General features: G+C 52.7%; 1 protein-coding gene across 4 annotated transcripts in view; it reads left to right on the top strand.

Annotated features, from left to right (window-relative positions):
- Positions 1-12,432, top strand: part of ABCB9 (ATP binding cassette subfamily B member 9) — a 29,195-nt gene extending 16,763 nt beyond the window's left edge. For all 4 annotated transcript variants that reach the window (XM_057527432.1, XM_007189595.2, XM_007189596.2 and 1 more), the window contains 7 exons: positions 359-556; positions 1,853-1,981; positions 3,929-4,117; positions 4,581-4,754; positions 6,872-7,031; positions 8,597-8,733; positions 11,210-12,432. In XM_057527432.1, coding sequence (XP_057383415.1) covers positions 359-556; positions 1,853-1,981; positions 3,929-4,117; positions 4,581-4,754; positions 6,872-7,031; positions 8,597-8,733; positions 11,210-11,470 — 1,248 coding nt within the window. In that variant the 3' untranslated portion in view covers positions 11,471-12,432. The remainder of the gene's footprint in view (positions 1-358; positions 557-1,852; positions 1,982-3,928; positions 4,118-4,580; positions 4,755-6,871; positions 7,032-8,596; positions 8,734-11,209) is intronic.
- Positions 12,433-15,742: the final 3,310 nt, after the last annotated feature.

The raw sequence follows: 15,742 nt of genomic DNA, 5'->3' as shown, positions 1-15,742 counted from the left end.
AATCAGGTATTGAGACTTCTTTTTCTCAGAGGATTACCCAAAACTGTATGGTCACGCATAACCTCCTCTGAATACTGGAGATGACTTCATGGTCAGCCCCCCATGCCTCAGGAGCTAGAGCCTCAGGAGCTCACCCTAAGAGCCCAGCTGGAGTCTGCTCTCTGAGTTCAGCAAATCAAGCTAGAAGGGAATGGGGGAGGAGGGGAGCTGGGTCTTATCCCCTTGTCCCTGGAGCTCCCTGCATAGAGCTGGCACCAACTAAAGACAGAAAACCCCAGAGAGGCCTGGGGGCTCAGGCAGAGGGTGAGACTGTCTGTTTTGGGGTCTCTTCCTTCTTGTCACCCCCTCCCACCCATAGAGGCTCTCCAAAGAGGTCCAGAATGCCCTGGCCAGAGCCAGCAGCACGGCCGAGGAGACCATCAGCGCCATGAAGACAGTCCGGAGCTTTGCCAACGAGGAGGAGGAGGCGGAGGTGTACTCACGGAAGCTGCAGCAGGTGTACAAGCTGAACAGGAAGGAGGCTGCGGCCTACATGTACTACGTCTGGGGCAGCGGGGTACGTGCCCCGGCCCGGGCAGGTCTGACACAAAGATGGGGGACCCCTAGATCAGGGCATTAGCCCAGGTCCAGGCATACTGATGTGACACTTGACTTTGTCCCAAATTTCTGCTTGTCCTCAGAGAATCTTTCTGGAAAGGAATTCAGCCTCTCGGTGCATGTCCTCAAACAGGGCACCTCCTCTCTCCCTCTCGCCTGGGCGTGGGGTGGCAGGGTAGGAGCTTTCTTTTCCCAGCTAAGGAAGCGTCCCTGCCAAGGTGGGAAGTCACCCCGAGGCCAGCTGGGACCCATCCTCGGCCGCTTCCCTGCAGGTCCTATGTCACAACCACACACATGCCCCCATTAGAGTGTCCAGCTCACTCCCTGGGGGTGAGTTATAGCCCCTCCTGGAGAAGGAGCGCTTGGGTCCTGTCACTGTGTGCTGGCCACATCTGGGGGTGGGCTGTTGGGGAACAGCTGGGGTAGGAATGAGGAGGGTTTGGAGTTTAGGGGGAGGAAAGAGAGGGTGGTCTACAGGGAAAGCAGGGAATAAGGACCTTCTGGGTCCCCCCAGGGTGGGCCACCCCTCAAAAGTGCCCAGCCAGGGAGAAGAAGGACCTGAAATCCAGCTCAGCTAGCCAAGCCTCTTGGCAGTCTGCCCACCATCAGGGGCGCCTCTTGACGCTTGTGCAAAGGCACTGTGGTCCAGCCATTGATCTAGTTCTGACCCAGCATCGCTGGCTTGGGATGGGGAGGGGCAAATACGGACCCAGTGGGTTGTCATGGGTACGCAGGTCCCACTCCTCTCGCAGACCACTCCCCCAGGCACCAGAGGGGGTTGGAGGCAAGTACACCCTGGACATAGCCCCTCCTTCATGGAAACACAGACCTCATCTGCTTTGCCTGGCTTGCTGTGTGACCTTAGCCAGTGGATTCAGCCTCTCTGAACCATGCTCTTCCCAATAAGGAGAAGACTAGTAGCTCCAGTTTGGCCTCGCTGAGGCGCTTGGGGGCTGTGTATGTGTGCCAGGGCCTTACAAAGAAAGCCTTGTTCCCAGCCAGGCTCATGGCCTGTTCCAGCTGGGGGCCTTTGCAGGGAAAAACTCCATGGCGGGGGTGGGGAGGGCATGAGTGACAGAAGGGCCCCAGCTTGTGGGAGGCCATCCCTGCTGCAGGCTGGAGTTTCAGTCTGGCTGTGAGTGAGGAGCCCACAGCTGCTCTCACCTCCCCTGTGGGGCAGGGAACAGAGGGGCTGGGGGGAAGGTCTGAGCCAGGGCCCCCACGACTCAGACCCCCCTTTCCCTCTTCCCTCCAGCTCACGCTGCTGGTGGTCCAGGTCAGTATCCTCTACTACGGGGGCCACCTCGTCATCTCAGGGCAGATGACCAGCGGCAATCTCATCTCCTTCATTATCTACGAGTTTGTCCTGGGAGACTGTATGGAGGTGAGGGGCTGGCTGGGGGAGGGGGGCCCTGGGGAGAAGGGAGAGGGAGGGGAGAGGGATCTAAATGGGGGTGCTCCAGGGTTCACGGGAGGTGGTATTTCTTTCTAAAGAACGTGACAATACCAATAATACTAGTAAAGAGAGTAATACATACAAGTGACAGCAACTCCATTTAAGGAGCAAAGTGGCAACGACAGCAATTATTTCAGAAGATTCTCCTGATCACGCTGTGCGTGGTCTCAGTGCTACTCCAGTCCCCATTTCCCAGAAAAAGAAGCTGAAGCTCAGAGTGGTTAAACGACTTGCCCACCACGTTCGTTGGGGAACCGACTTCAGAGCCAGATGGTCTGACTTTATTTTAACCCACTTTAAAGAGTAGCTCCATGGAAAAAGAACAGAGTGGGTTTTTTTTTTTTTAATAGATTATGTCTTAATTTGGCTCCCCCCACCAGCAGGTCCCGAGACTAGGGAGCTGGGGTGCTTGTGCCGAAGCTGCCATCAGTCACTGCTGGAGGATGCTTGGGGTGCTTCTCTGGTCTGCCTCCCTCCCCCCACAAAGCCCTCCGGCGTTGAGGTTGAGCCTCTGTGTCCTGCAATGATAAAGCTCAAAGATGCGGCAGGGGAGGGGCGGGTTAGCGTCTGCTGCAGATGGCACTTTGCGTTAGCTACAGTCATCCATGCAGTGTCATTTGAATCAGCGTCTCGGAATCCATGCTTCAGAAATACCCACACTAGTGGGCAAAGACACGTGTCCCGGGATGTTCAGTGCGGCATTGTTCATAATGGTGAAAAGTTAAATGCCTGTCAACCAGCGACTGGGTGAATACAGTACATCTGTATTCTAGAAACAGTCCATCTGTGCTATGAAAGCTAGGCAACAGCCACAGAAATGAGGTAGAGCTGTGTGCACTGGCATGGAAAGAACCCTAAGACATGCTGTTAGTGAAAAAGCTGATCCCCGAGTCATAAGGATGGTCTGATCCCATTTGTGGGTTTTTTTTTTTCCATCTCAAAATGATTTAATTACATATGTCCATGTGTTTGTAAAAGCACAGAGAAAGGACTCGAAAGACACAGTACTCGGATAACCGGGGCCACCTCTGGGATGAAGCAAGAAGGACAACTTATACACAGCACTTGTATCTCAATAGGAATAATTATATCCAGATATTATGATAATAGCCATAGCTGTGGTGTGTTGGGGGTTTACTATGTGCTGAGCACTGTCTTCGCGGAACCATGACAGTGGTACTAATATCACCCCCATTTCATCAACCAGGACCCGCAGTCACAGCTCATAAGGGCCTGAACTTGGGAGCCAGACATGCCTGGGATCGAATCCTGGCTCTGCCACTTCCTGGCTGTGTGACCTGGGGGAAGTTACTTGAGCTCTCTGTGCCTCAGTTTCCGTATCACCAGAAAGGAGATAATGATAGAACCTACCTCGTAACATATATAAGTACTCAGTGAAATGAGTCATTATTCACACTTATACTTGTGTATATTTTTACCCAAGGAGATGTATAGTATAAATTAAGGGCGATTTTTAAAATTGAAATTTAAAAATTCTGTGACAGCTGAAAGAGGAAGGTCCGATTCTTGTTCTGCCGCATTCTGCCTAGTTCGTTTAACTTCTCTGTGCTTCCGTTTCCTCCTCTGGCGGGTGATAACACCTACTCTGCTGGACGGTGGTGAGGTTTAGCTATAACACACAAGGCACCAGTATTTTTTATTGCTGTCCTCATTTTTTCATTGTCGTCATGATCTGCTGTACTAGCAGGTGGGGCTCCAGCAGCCTCCTGTGGGCACCCCGCCCCCAGAACTGCTGCTGTGTTCTTGCTCTCTCCTCACCCCCTTCAGCTCTCTGGCACTGTGGCGGGGGTGGGGGGGTGTGTCCCAGGATTGGGGTGTCGCTGGATCAGGAACGTGTGTCTACTCCCCCCGCAGTCCGTGGGCTCAGTCTACAGCGGCCTGATGCAAGGAGTGGGGGCCGCGGAGAAGGTGTTCGAGTTCATTGACCGGCAGCCAACCATGGTGCATGATGGGAACTTGGCCCCCGACCACCTGGAGGGCCGGGTGGACTTTGAGAACGTGACCTTCACCTACCGCACTCGGCCCCATACCCAAGTCTTGCAGGTGAGAGAGGGCCCAAGCCCCCACCCCCACCCCTGCCAAGTCATCCTTCCCCTCATCCCATCTCTCACACACCTCCTACAGGCCAGGCCATGGCAGTGCAGCCAGGAACATGAAAGGCCAGGAACACTGAAGACAGATCATTAACAAGAGGATTCCCGGAGAAGTGCTAGGAAGGCAATAAGTCAGGGGTAGTCTGCAGAGATGGTATTAGCAGTCAAGGAGGGCTTCTCGGAGGAGGTGACATTTGCTATGAGACCTAAACAAGGAGCAGGAGCCAGCCAATGGCTCTCTGCAGAAAGAACATTCCAGGCAAAGGAGACAAGTATAAAAGTGCTGCCAAATCCTAGAAAGGAGAGCATTCTGGGGGCCGGCGGTGGGGCAGGCTGGGAAGGGTGCCCGCCTGCATCTGAGGCCAGAGCATATGAGCCAGGGGCCCCACACCGTGTCTGCGTGTTCCTTGCAGAATGTCTCCTTCAGCCTGTCCCCAGGAAAGGTGACAGCGCTTGTGGGGCCGTCGGGCAGTGGGAAGAGCTCCTGCGTCAACATCCTGGAGAACTTCTACCCCCTGGAAGGGGGTCGCGTGCTGCTGGATGGGAAGCCCATCAGCGCCTATGACCACAAGTACTTGCACCGAGTGGTACGTGCATGGGCCTTTGCTGCCCTCCTCCGCCCTTTCCTTGTCTGACCTTCTCTCCCGCGAGCACGCACACAGGTGCAGGGAAGAGGGCTCAAGACACACGTACATTTCAAAGAATTATCACCAGTTCAAGAAGTGGAACATTCCAGCACTCTCCCCCCAAGAAGCAGCGTCTTGCCTGATGCTCACGATCGTCATTTCCGTGCTTTTCTTTTGTTCCCATCTCTGTGCCTCCCCGAACAGCGCAGCTGTGTTTTGCTAGTTTTGAACTCCGTCTGGCTGGAACCGTAACGTGTGTATTCTTTGTGTCTTGTTCCTTCCACTCAGTGTTATTTGTGAGTTTTCCAGGTTGAGGCTGTGTTTGTAGTTCATTCATTTTCATTTCTGGAAGATAATCCACTGTGTAAACATGGCACAGTCCGTTTATACATTCTGTTCTTGATGGATATTTCGGTTGTTTCCTGTTTTTTTTACTATTACCAGCAATACCGATATGGACAGTTTAGTCCATATCACGGTACCCATGGTGGGTAGGTTCGCCCAGAGCCTCAGCTTTAGTAGTTACTGCCATTAAGGTGGTTTACTTTTTTTTTTTTTTTTTTACACATTACATTCCCACTAGCAGTGGATGAGAGTTCAGGTTGTTCTGCATTTAAGTTATCTCCAGTATCTAAAGGAGGCTATTCATGACCTTACAGTTTTGGGTCATACTCTCAGAAAAGTAGACTTGACAACTGATCCTGTGCTGGCATAAGAGCAGGGATGCCCTGGATGGTTGTTCAGGCTGCACACTATACAAGAAACACCAACTATTAAGCAGACACTATTTACATCGTCTACATACATTAAGATATATGAGAACCTGAGAGTTAGCACAGAGATTCCAGAACTTCTGGCCAGTTGTAGATGCTGGTGGAGGCCACAGATTGTGAAATCTTCCCACCTATGTGTATATAACCAGAGACAGATGGTGGAGAAGTGATCCCAGGTTTGCCCCCACCAGGCTGCTGCCCACCAGAGTTCTGGAAGTGGCTCCTAGAAAGAGCTGTTCAGGCTTTGCAATAGTTAACATACTCAGACACTTAATCTTCTCAGACTGTTAATATTGCCAGTCCTGAATCTGTACCAGTTGGTATTTAGAGGTAGTTCAGTGTAGAGGTCTTTTGCATTTTCCTGGTGACTAAAGATGTTGTCCCTTTTCATATGTTTATTGGTTATTTGGATTTCCTCTTTTGTGAATACCTTCTCTATAAATTTAAATTTTTAATTTTCATAAACCCAAAGCAGTAAAACTCAACAACCTAACCATATTCCCATATATTCAGAGAATTTTATAACAAAGATGTGAGGTGACTCCACCTCACCTTTTGAATTCCACTCCGTGTCGGGAACCAGCATTGGCAGTTTAGCCAATATCCTTTCCAACGTGTTTCCTACCTTTATATAAACATATCTCTATATAAAGGCACATATGCTTTTTTTAAACAAAAATAGAAATGTGATATATATATTACAGTTTGATTTTATGGGTGCACTGTAATCATTTAACCAATCCTCTATTTATGGAGAATTAGATTGTTTTGTTTTCCTTTTTCCTTTTTTGCTATTTACAGTGTTGCAATGATATCCTCCAACTACATGCAAATTCCTAAAACTGAGACCATGAGACAATAGCTCCTTTCCGTCGCTCTGTTACGGGGAGGGGGCACCAGCCAGGGAGGTCCCTGTGGCCTGGGGCTGCTGCGCCCTCTTGCCTCCCGCCAGGGACAGGCTGACTCACAGAGTTACACTCTACACTCTTTCTCTCTCTTTCCTTCCAGGTCAGGGGCAGCCAGTAAGCTCCGTCTTGGAGGTCAGGGAGCTTGACTGGGCCCAGAGCGGCAAGCTTAGCGGGGCCCCAGTTTGCTGGTCAGGGAGGCTGAGGGCTTGTGCAGAAAGTGGACTCCACCGTTCGGAAAGAAGAGAGGCAGCTGAATGCAGCTGCCGGCCGCGGGCCCTGATCAGATTTCAGACCTAAGGCTCCCGGCGTCACTCAGGCCCAGGGCTTGCGAGGTTCCTGGTGACAGCTGGACAGACGTGTTCCAGGCCTCTCACAGCCCATCCTTCCTCCTCCGCAGATCTCCCTGGTGAGCCAGGAGCCAGTGCTGTTCGCGCGCTCCATCACAGACAACATCTCCTACGGCCTGCCCACCGTGCCCTTCGAGGTGGTGGTGGAGGCCGCACAGAAAGCAAATGCCCACGGCTTCATCATGGAACTCCAGGACGGCTACAATACAGGTACAGAGCCCAGAGCGTCGCCTCCGCCGTGCCTGGAGGTCCGCCCTCAGGGATGCACCCCTGAGTTACGCACTGCCCTCTGCCAGCTGAAACTCACGTAACATAAACTTAACCACTGTATTTTAAGTGAACAATTCAGCGGCATTTAGTACATTCACAATGCTTTACCACTACCACCTCTGTTTAGTTCCAAAACATTATTTTTTTTAAAAAAGACACTTTTTTCTTTTATTTTTTAAAAATTTATTTATTTATTTAATTTTTAATTTTTTGGCCGCCTTGGGTCTTCGTTGCTGCGCACAGGCTTTCTCTAGTTGTGGTGAGCGGGGGCTTCTCATTGCAGTGGCTTCTCGTTGCAGAGCATGGGCTCTAGAGTGCAGGCTCAGTAGTTGTGGAGCATGGGCTTAGTTGCTCCGCAGCATGTGGCATCTTCCTGGACCAGGACTCGAACCCGTGTCCCCTGCATTGGCAGGTGGATTCTTAACCACTGCACCACCAGGGAAGTCCCCGAAATATTATTATTTAAAAATAATATATGTATTATATTCATTAATTATAGTGACTTAATTTTATATTAGTAAATATTTTAATTTAATAAGTTGAACAATATATTAACTTATAGATTTTATTTAACATTATTTAAAAATTTTAACTCTCGCAATGGGACTATTCATACAATTCAAAACTAAAAAAGTAGACGTAACGATATCCAATGCAAAGTTTTATTTCATCCCGGTCTTCACCGCCAGGTCCCCCCTGCCCCCACCAAAACATCTTTCATTATTTTCTTACATGTCCTTTGGAGTTTCTTTATGCAAATATGAATATGTATTTGTATTCCCTCCCGCCCTTTTACAGAAGAAAACCCAGCACCTTCTATTCTGCCCCCCGGCTTTTTTAAGTGACCTTTCCATATTGATACCTAGAAAGCTGCTCTTTTTTTAACTACTGCATAGTATTCTGTTGTGTGGTTTTATAATAATTTACTCAGGAAGAACTGATTTCCTGTTTCCTATTGATGGACATTTGGTTGTGGTTTTTTTTTGTTGTTGTTGTTGTTTTGCAATAACAGTGCTGTGAGTCACTGCATGAGAAGGTGAATCTGTAGGAAATACTCACAGAGATGGGTTTGCTGGTCCAAGGGCTGTGCCTCTGTAATTGTGCGCTGTAGACTTGTACAGCACAGCCGGATAGACACCGCAGCGTGTGCACGGCAGCACAGGGCCCGCACCAGCAGTACCTCAGGGAGAGGAGGGAGTGCCCTTTCCCCTCAGCCGCAGCAGCACAGTGTGCTGTCAAACGTTTGGATTTTTGCCAGATTAATAGGTAAAAGTTGGTATCTTGGTACCAGTTGCACGTAGTTGTAATTTGCACGCCTCTTATGAACAGGGAGGAAGAGCATCCTTTCATGAGGTTTCCAGCCTGTGGCCCTTTTAGCCCCACCTTTTCCTGGGGAGCAGAGCTCCTGTGGCAGCAGGGAAGGGCGGAGGCGGGGGTTGCTTGCTGCTCCCCAGGGCCCCCGGCCTCACCTCCCGCTCACTTGCCCCTGTGTCTCTGCCACGCAGAGACGGGGGAGAAGGGTGCCCAGCTGTCGGGCGGCCAGAAGCAGCGGGTGGCCATGGCCCGGGCTCTGGTGCGGAACCCACCCGTTCTCATCCTGGACGAAGCCACCAGCGCCCTGGACGCAGAGAGCGAGTACCTGGTGAGTTGTGGGGTAATGGGTGATGCTGGAGCTAGAGCAGCTCCAGGTGGCCAGAGTCTTCCCTCCACCCCGCGGACGGCTGCAGGGACTCTCCCGGGCCATCAGCTTCCCGGACTAGGGTGTTCCGGAGCTGAGGGCAGGGAGCGGGGGCAGAGGAGGCCCAGGGCGTGGTCACCCTGGCCCAGCCTCTGGCTCTAGGTGTTGAAATTATATGGAATTGGGTTAGGGGTCAGGACGTGTGGGACATGGATAGGAGCCCCACCCTGCAGCTCATGGCTTGAGCGTGTCTCTTAGCCCCTGAGTCTCATTTCATTGGTAAAGAAAGAAGGGCCCCATAGTGTATTTGAAGAGGACCAGCTACCTCAGTCCCTCCATGGGTCAATTCATTTATTACACAGGTATTTAACGTGCGCCTCCCGGGTACCAGGCGCTGTTCTAGGCACCGGGGTTACATTGGCCCCTGCCCCCAAGGTGTTTCCAGTCCGGAGGGGGAGACAGATAACAAGGAGATAAGCATGAGTTCACCCTGGGGCCTGTGCTATGTAGAAAATGAAACAGTCATGTGGGGACTTCCCTGGCGGCCCAGCAGTTAAGACTCCGCGCTTCCAGGGCAGGGGACCCGGGTTCGATCCCTGGTTGGGGAACTAAGATCCCAGATGCCGCATGGTGTGGCCAAAAAAAAAAAAACAAAAGAAGAAGAAGAAATAGTCATGTGATAGAGAGATTGAGGGAAGGGTCACTATTGTCAAAGAGAAACACTGCTGGACGTTAGATTAAAGCTGGGAAAACAGATTTTATTAGTAGCTACTGTCAGTAGGGAAAAGAGCTGAGCCCCATTCCCGTGCAGGGGTGACAGTGGTGACGGCGCCTTTCACAGGGAGATTGAGGGTGTAGGGAGGGCGCAAGAGTGGGGGACCAGGAGAAACTCACAAAGGGCTGGGCAGTGCAAGTGTGATCAGTCCCCATGGCTGCTGGCCAGCAGCGGTTGTCCTCTGTGGAGACTGGGAGACGGGGGCCCTAACCTTCCCATGATTACAATGAGAGGGCATTCAGGTCCTAGAGAAAAACATTCCTGAGTTTTAGGAGATCTGCATATTATCTCCAGGGGACAGGGGAAGGTTTTACAATTATAAGCCCTTTTTGGTAAATGCTCTAAGAAAGGGAGCTCTGGGGCCCACCGTCAGGTGATGTCTAGAACAGTCAATTCTCCTGGCAGCACTGGGCATTTAGGGGCTGGGGTCATCCTAGCAACAAGGCCTTGAGCTGCAGAAGCCCCCTGGAGTGTGGCCGTCTTAGTGCAGAGTTTGGATGGGGTCACACGTGCCAAGAATCCTGCAGTTCATGCCAACAGAACCAGGATCATCAGGTCCCACTCGAGCTGAGACCAGAAAGGAAAGGAGACAGCCAGAGGGGGGCTGGGTACAAGAGTCCCAGGGAGAGGGGGCAGTGGGGGCAAAGTCCCAGAGCAGGTCCACAGCCAAGCCCCAAGGTCAGCGTGGCTGGCGGTGGGGTGAGGCAAGGACAGAGTCATAGGGGGACACAAGCTCCTCAGGCCCTGGAAAGGAGTTTGGATTGTTTTCCATTAATAGATTTTTATTTTATTTTTTTAGAGCAGGTTTAGGTTTAAAGAAAATTAAGCAGAAAGTACAGAGAATTCCCGTATATCCCCCTCCCCGCAGCACGAAAAGTGTCGCCCGTTATTAACATATTGCATTAGCGGTACATTGGTTCCAGTTGACAAGCTGGCATTAATGCATTATTTCTATTAACTCAAGGCCACAGTTCATATTAGGGGTCACTGTTTGTGTCGTGCGTTCTATGGGTTTTAACAAATGCAGAATGTCACGTTATGCAGAATAGTTTCACGGCCCTAAAACTCCCCCAGGAGTTTGGATTTTATCCTAAATGGGACAAGAAGCTCTTGGAGGGCTTGGAGCATGAGTTCAACAAGAACTGATTAAAAATGTTAAATCCACGTGGGCAATGGATGGGAGCAGGGCAGGAAAGTTGCAGGCATCCAGGCAAGAAGGAGTGGTGGCAGAGGTGGAAAGATGGCACAGAGACACACCGGGGAGATGGAGCTACAGGACTTGCTGATGGGTCGGATTCGGGTGATAAGGGAAGGATGAGGAACCAGGTGATGCCGGGTTTTGTCGGCATGAGCTTCGGGGCTGACGGTGAGACCGTTAACCAAGGCCAAGGTTAGAGGAAGGAGCCGGAAGACCAGAGACGACCGTGTTAGGGGCCCCTCTGTCATTCGCCAAGCACTGCCCTGTGTCGGGCTCTGAGCTGCATCCCCCGCGGACGAAAACCAGGGAGCAGGTCCTGTGCCAGCCCTTGCTTTACAAGCGAGGAAGCCTCAGGGAGGCTGAGCGTCTGTAGGACGCGGCGGGTCTGGGATCCCAGCCCGGACCGGGCGGGGCAGTGGGTGGCGGCGGAGACACCCGCGTGAGCCGGCGCCCTCCTGTCTCCGCAGATCCAGCAGGCCATCCACGGCAACCTGCAGAAGCACACGGTGCTCATCATCGCGCACCGGCTGAGCACGGTGGAGCGGGCCCACCTCATCGTGGTGCTGGACAAGGGCCGCGTGGTGCAGCAGGGCACACACCAGCAGCTGCTGGCCCAGGGCGGCCTCTACGCCAGGCTGGTGCAGCGGCAGATGCTGGGGCTCGAGCCCGCCTCGGACTGCACGGCCGGCCACAGGGAGCCGCCGGGCAACGGCAGTCACAAGGCCTGACCGTGGGCCCTGCCTCTCCCGGTGGGGCAGAGGCTCCAGTGCCCACCTGGCAGATGTGCCCACGGGGGCCCCCCAGCCGCCCCCGCTGCCCTTCGAGCCCAGGTCCACAGCACTGGAGGGCCAGCTGCCCTGTCCCACGTGTCCCCGCTTCCTGCGTCTCGCCCCCGGTTCCCACCCTGTTCCCCGGGCCACCACCAGCCCCCTGCTGCCATGAGCCACCCCCTCCAGTCTGGGCAGTGGAGATAGCACTGGTCTCTCCAGCTGGTCTCCCAAGGTTTCTAAGCGAAGGTAGAGCTACCTTTTTAAACCAAGATCTTAACCAGGTTTTTTACTGCTTGGTTCTGATGGGCCCCAATCTCCTAGATTTCAAAAACGTTTTTCTAATTGGGAGCAATGATGGGCAAGTTCACTGAGACGTTCTAGAGACTTCTGAGCCGGGAGTGAATGACCCTTCCTAAGAGCCTGGGGGATCTCAGGGAGAACTAGGCCTCTACCCTTTGCCCCTGGAGAGAAGGGGCTTCCCTGTCCCGGGGTGCGGTGTCGGGGGACACGGGGAGGGGACTTCCTGTCTCTCCCTCTTCCCAGCTTTGTGAGTCAGGCCAAGGGTGGGTGGGCAGTGGAAGGCGCCCGCCTGCCCTCACCCCCTCCGCCCTCCCAAGTCTAAGCCAGTCTCACTGTGAGCCACTACGGACCTTAAGTGGGGGAGTGAGGGGCTGGCCAGGCCTGGCGGAGCCTCGGGGGGTCCCTGGCCCGGCGCCCAGCGCTAGCCCCTCCCCCGCCCCTCCCTGGCTGGCGGCCCCTTCCCACATCCACCCTGCCGCTCTGCTCTTCTGAGGCCCTTTGGACGTTCGGGAGTCGCGTTCTCTTCCCTGTCCAGTGGACGGGACACTGGCAAAGCCCAGGTCTGGCTTTGTAGCGGGGTTGTAAGATGTTGGGAGAACCCGGTCAATAAAGTATACTACCTCTGACCCCTGACTTCTGACCTCTTCCTGGGCCGTCTGCCTCATCGCCTGGTTAGGTTTCTCCATCCACTAACTCTCCCCCGGCCCTGCCTGGTGTAGTTGTGGGGAGACTTTGGGTGGTCTGGGGCCTCCGGCCAGTGTCCAGGAGCCCCTTCACGTCCCCAGGACCCCAGCGCAGACATCCATGTCTGTCTGTCTGCCTCCATGGGGCTTGTGCGGGATAACAGAGACTTGTCTCATCTAAATCCCTGGGGCTTCTGTACCTCCCGGGAAAGCCGAGACCCAACAAATGCCACCTGTTTTTTTCCATCAGGGACGGGGCACCCCACGCCCACCAGCCCATGGCGCCGAGAAATATTACCCAGCAGAACAGCTCAATCAGAAGAGAGGCTTAGGACGGGACACAGGAAGACCTCCTGGTGGTGGTTCTTACTTGCTGGATTGTGTGGAAGTCTGGGGTCCCGGGAAGGGGGGTTGGGCAGTGGCTTTTACCAACTGGTAGAGAAGTATTTCAATATTTTAACTACTGGTACAGTCACACTGCATATACCAGCTCCATGTCTGCCGCGTACCCGTTTTCCTGCCAATTAAACCAAGGCCTGAGACCCAGACTGTTGCCAGCTGGGTCCCCTGCTTGCCCTCAGGGGCTTGGGCCTGCCTGGAGCATCTTATTTATCCAGGACCCTCTGGCTCCCCGCCTGAAGAAGCCATCATGAGCCTGAGAACTGGGTCCCACAGCAAGAACCTGCTCGGGCCCAGGCTGGGGTTTCAGGTGGAATCGGAGAGACACCAGGTGCTTATCACCCATTCTCATTTAATCCTCACAACAACCAGTTCTCTCCCCATTTAAAAAATTTTATCTGTTTATTTATTTAGGCCGTGTCGTGTAGCATGCAGGATCTTTGTTCCCCGACCAGGGATCGAACCCGTACCCCCTGCAGTGGAAGCACGGAGTCCTAACCACTGGATCACCAGGGAAGTCCTTCTCCCCATTTTAAAGTTGAGGAATCCAAAGCTCAGAGAGGTTAATTTACCCTATGCCACACTGCCAAGACCCCACAGCTAAACCCCCAAGAGTAGGGAATGAAAATGTTGTGGGGCATTGTTATCTGGACTCTTTCTGTGCTTACCATTCCATAATAAAAATACATATAAATTTTAAAATGCTGTGAAAAACCCAACAAGATACATAGGTGAGTTCAATTCAGGCAGGAGGAAAGTTGAGACAGCTGTACGGGGCTTCCCCATTAATCGTCCCCTCTCTGGGCCTCAGTGTTCTCACCTGGAAAGGGGGATGATGTGTCGCAAGGATGGAAGGAGAGATTGAACCTCCTGCCTGGGGCGGGGTGGGGGGGGCGGGGCTTGGAGGAGGAGTATTGGTTTCCTGCGGCCGCTATAACAAATGACCACAAACTGGGTGCCTTAAAACAACAGAAACGTATTCTTTCCCAGTTCTGGCGGCCGGAAGTCTGACATCGAGGTGTCTGCAGGGCCGCGCTCCCTCCGAAGGCTCTAGGGGAGATTCCTCCCTGGCCTCTTCCAGCTTCTGGTGGCTCCAGGTGTTCCTTGCTTGTGGCCGCATCCCTCCCATCCCTGCCTTCGTCTTCACATGGGCTGCTTCCCTGTGCGTCTTAAATCTCCCCCTGCCTTTCTCTTATAAGGACATTTGTCATTGCATTTTGAGTCCATGTGGAAAATCCAGAATGATCTCATCTTGAGATTCTGAATCATATCTGCAAAGACCCTTTTTCCAAGTAAGGTCACACTCACGGGTTCCAGGGATTTGACGTGGATCTCTCTTGCTGGGGACCCTGCAGCCTTTCATCCGAGTGGCTTTGCATCCCTTGCACTGCCCCTACCCGGGGGCCACTGCCCTGGCCACCTCAAGGCTTCCTGTTTGTTTTGGGGGGCGGGGGGATTCGATGCTCGGAGGGCAAGGACAGCCAGGCTTGGGTCAGGCTGGTTGTGATGGGGATCGTGGAACTGGAAGTAGAGGCTCCGGGCTGGACCGGCCTGCTGCTGCCAGGTTCACTCGCCCCTTCGTCAGTCAGATTCTGGCCTCTGGCTGCTGAGAACCCTCCCCCGGCGTCCCGTGGCTGCAAGGCCTCTGCCTGCCTTTCAGCCTTAAATTTGACCCTCAGTTGCTCCGCTCCAGCCACACTGCCCTTCTTCCTTCTGGTCCTTGAGCAAGCCAAGCTCATTCTTGCCTCTGAAACTTTACACTGACTGTTCCTTCTGCCTGACACACTGTTCCTTCCCCTCGGTTCCCAGCTGGTTCCTTCTCATTCCTCTCTCAGCTCCCATGTCCCCTCCTCCTCAACAAGTACTGAATGTGGGGTTTCCCCTAGTCACCCTGATCTGTTCATCACAGCACTTGTCACCCCCTGAAATTTTCTCTGCCTCTTTTGTTCTGTTCCAGGCACAGGTCTACATGCTTTGCATGAGCTACGTCACCTAATTCTCATAAAACCCCTGAAAGGTAGGTACAATGTCATGCCCACTTTACAGATGGAGAAACTGAGGCACAGAGCAGTTAAGTGACTTGGCCAAGACCACCCAGCTAGTAAGGGGTAGAACCAGGATTCATACCCAAGAATTAGTGTGTGTGTTTGACCCCAACCACAGAACACCCGTGAGAGTGAAGATTTAAGGGCATGGGTTGGGGAGGGTATGTTGACATTGCAGCAAAGGCTGCAGGTCAAACATTAGACTTGAGTTCTCGAACATAAGTGCCTCTAGGGTGACCACCTAGAGGGGTGGGATAGGGAGGGTGGGAGGGAGGGAGACGCAAGAGGGAAGAAATATGGGAACATATGTGTATGTATAACTGATTCACTTTGTTATAAAGCAGAAACTAACACACCATTGTAAAGCAATTATACTGCAATAAAGATGTTAAAAAAAAAAAAAAGTGCCTCTAGGAACCAGGTAGATATCATAGGCAAGTGAAGCCAGCCAGGTGTAAGAAAAGTCAGACAATATCTTGGTTTCTCTTTTCCACTTTTTTTTTTTTTTTATAAATTTATTTATTTTATTTATTTATTTTTGGCTGTGTTGGGTCTTCGTTGCTGGGCGTGGACTTTCTCTAGTTGCGGCGAGCGGGGACTACTCTCCGTTGCGGTGCGTGGGCTTCTCATTGCAGTGGCTTCTCTTGTTGCGGAGCACGGGCTCTAGGCATGCAGGCTTCAGTAGTTGTGGCACGCGGGCTCAGTAGTTGTGGCTCACAGGCTCTAGAGCGCAGGCTCAGTAGTTGTGGCGCACGGGCTTAGTTGCTCCACGGCATGTGGGATCTTCCCGGACCAGGGCTCGA

This window comes from Balaenoptera acutorostrata, chromosome 13 (genome assembly GCF_949987535.1).
Source record: "Balaenoptera acutorostrata chromosome 13, mBalAcu1.1, whole genome shotgun sequence".
Classification (NCBI taxonomy): Eukaryota; Metazoa; Chordata; class Mammalia; order Artiodactyla; family Balaenopteridae; genus Balaenoptera; species Balaenoptera acutorostrata.
Note: the sequence above shows the minus strand (reverse complement) of the source record. Positions and strands in the feature narration are given on the sequence as shown.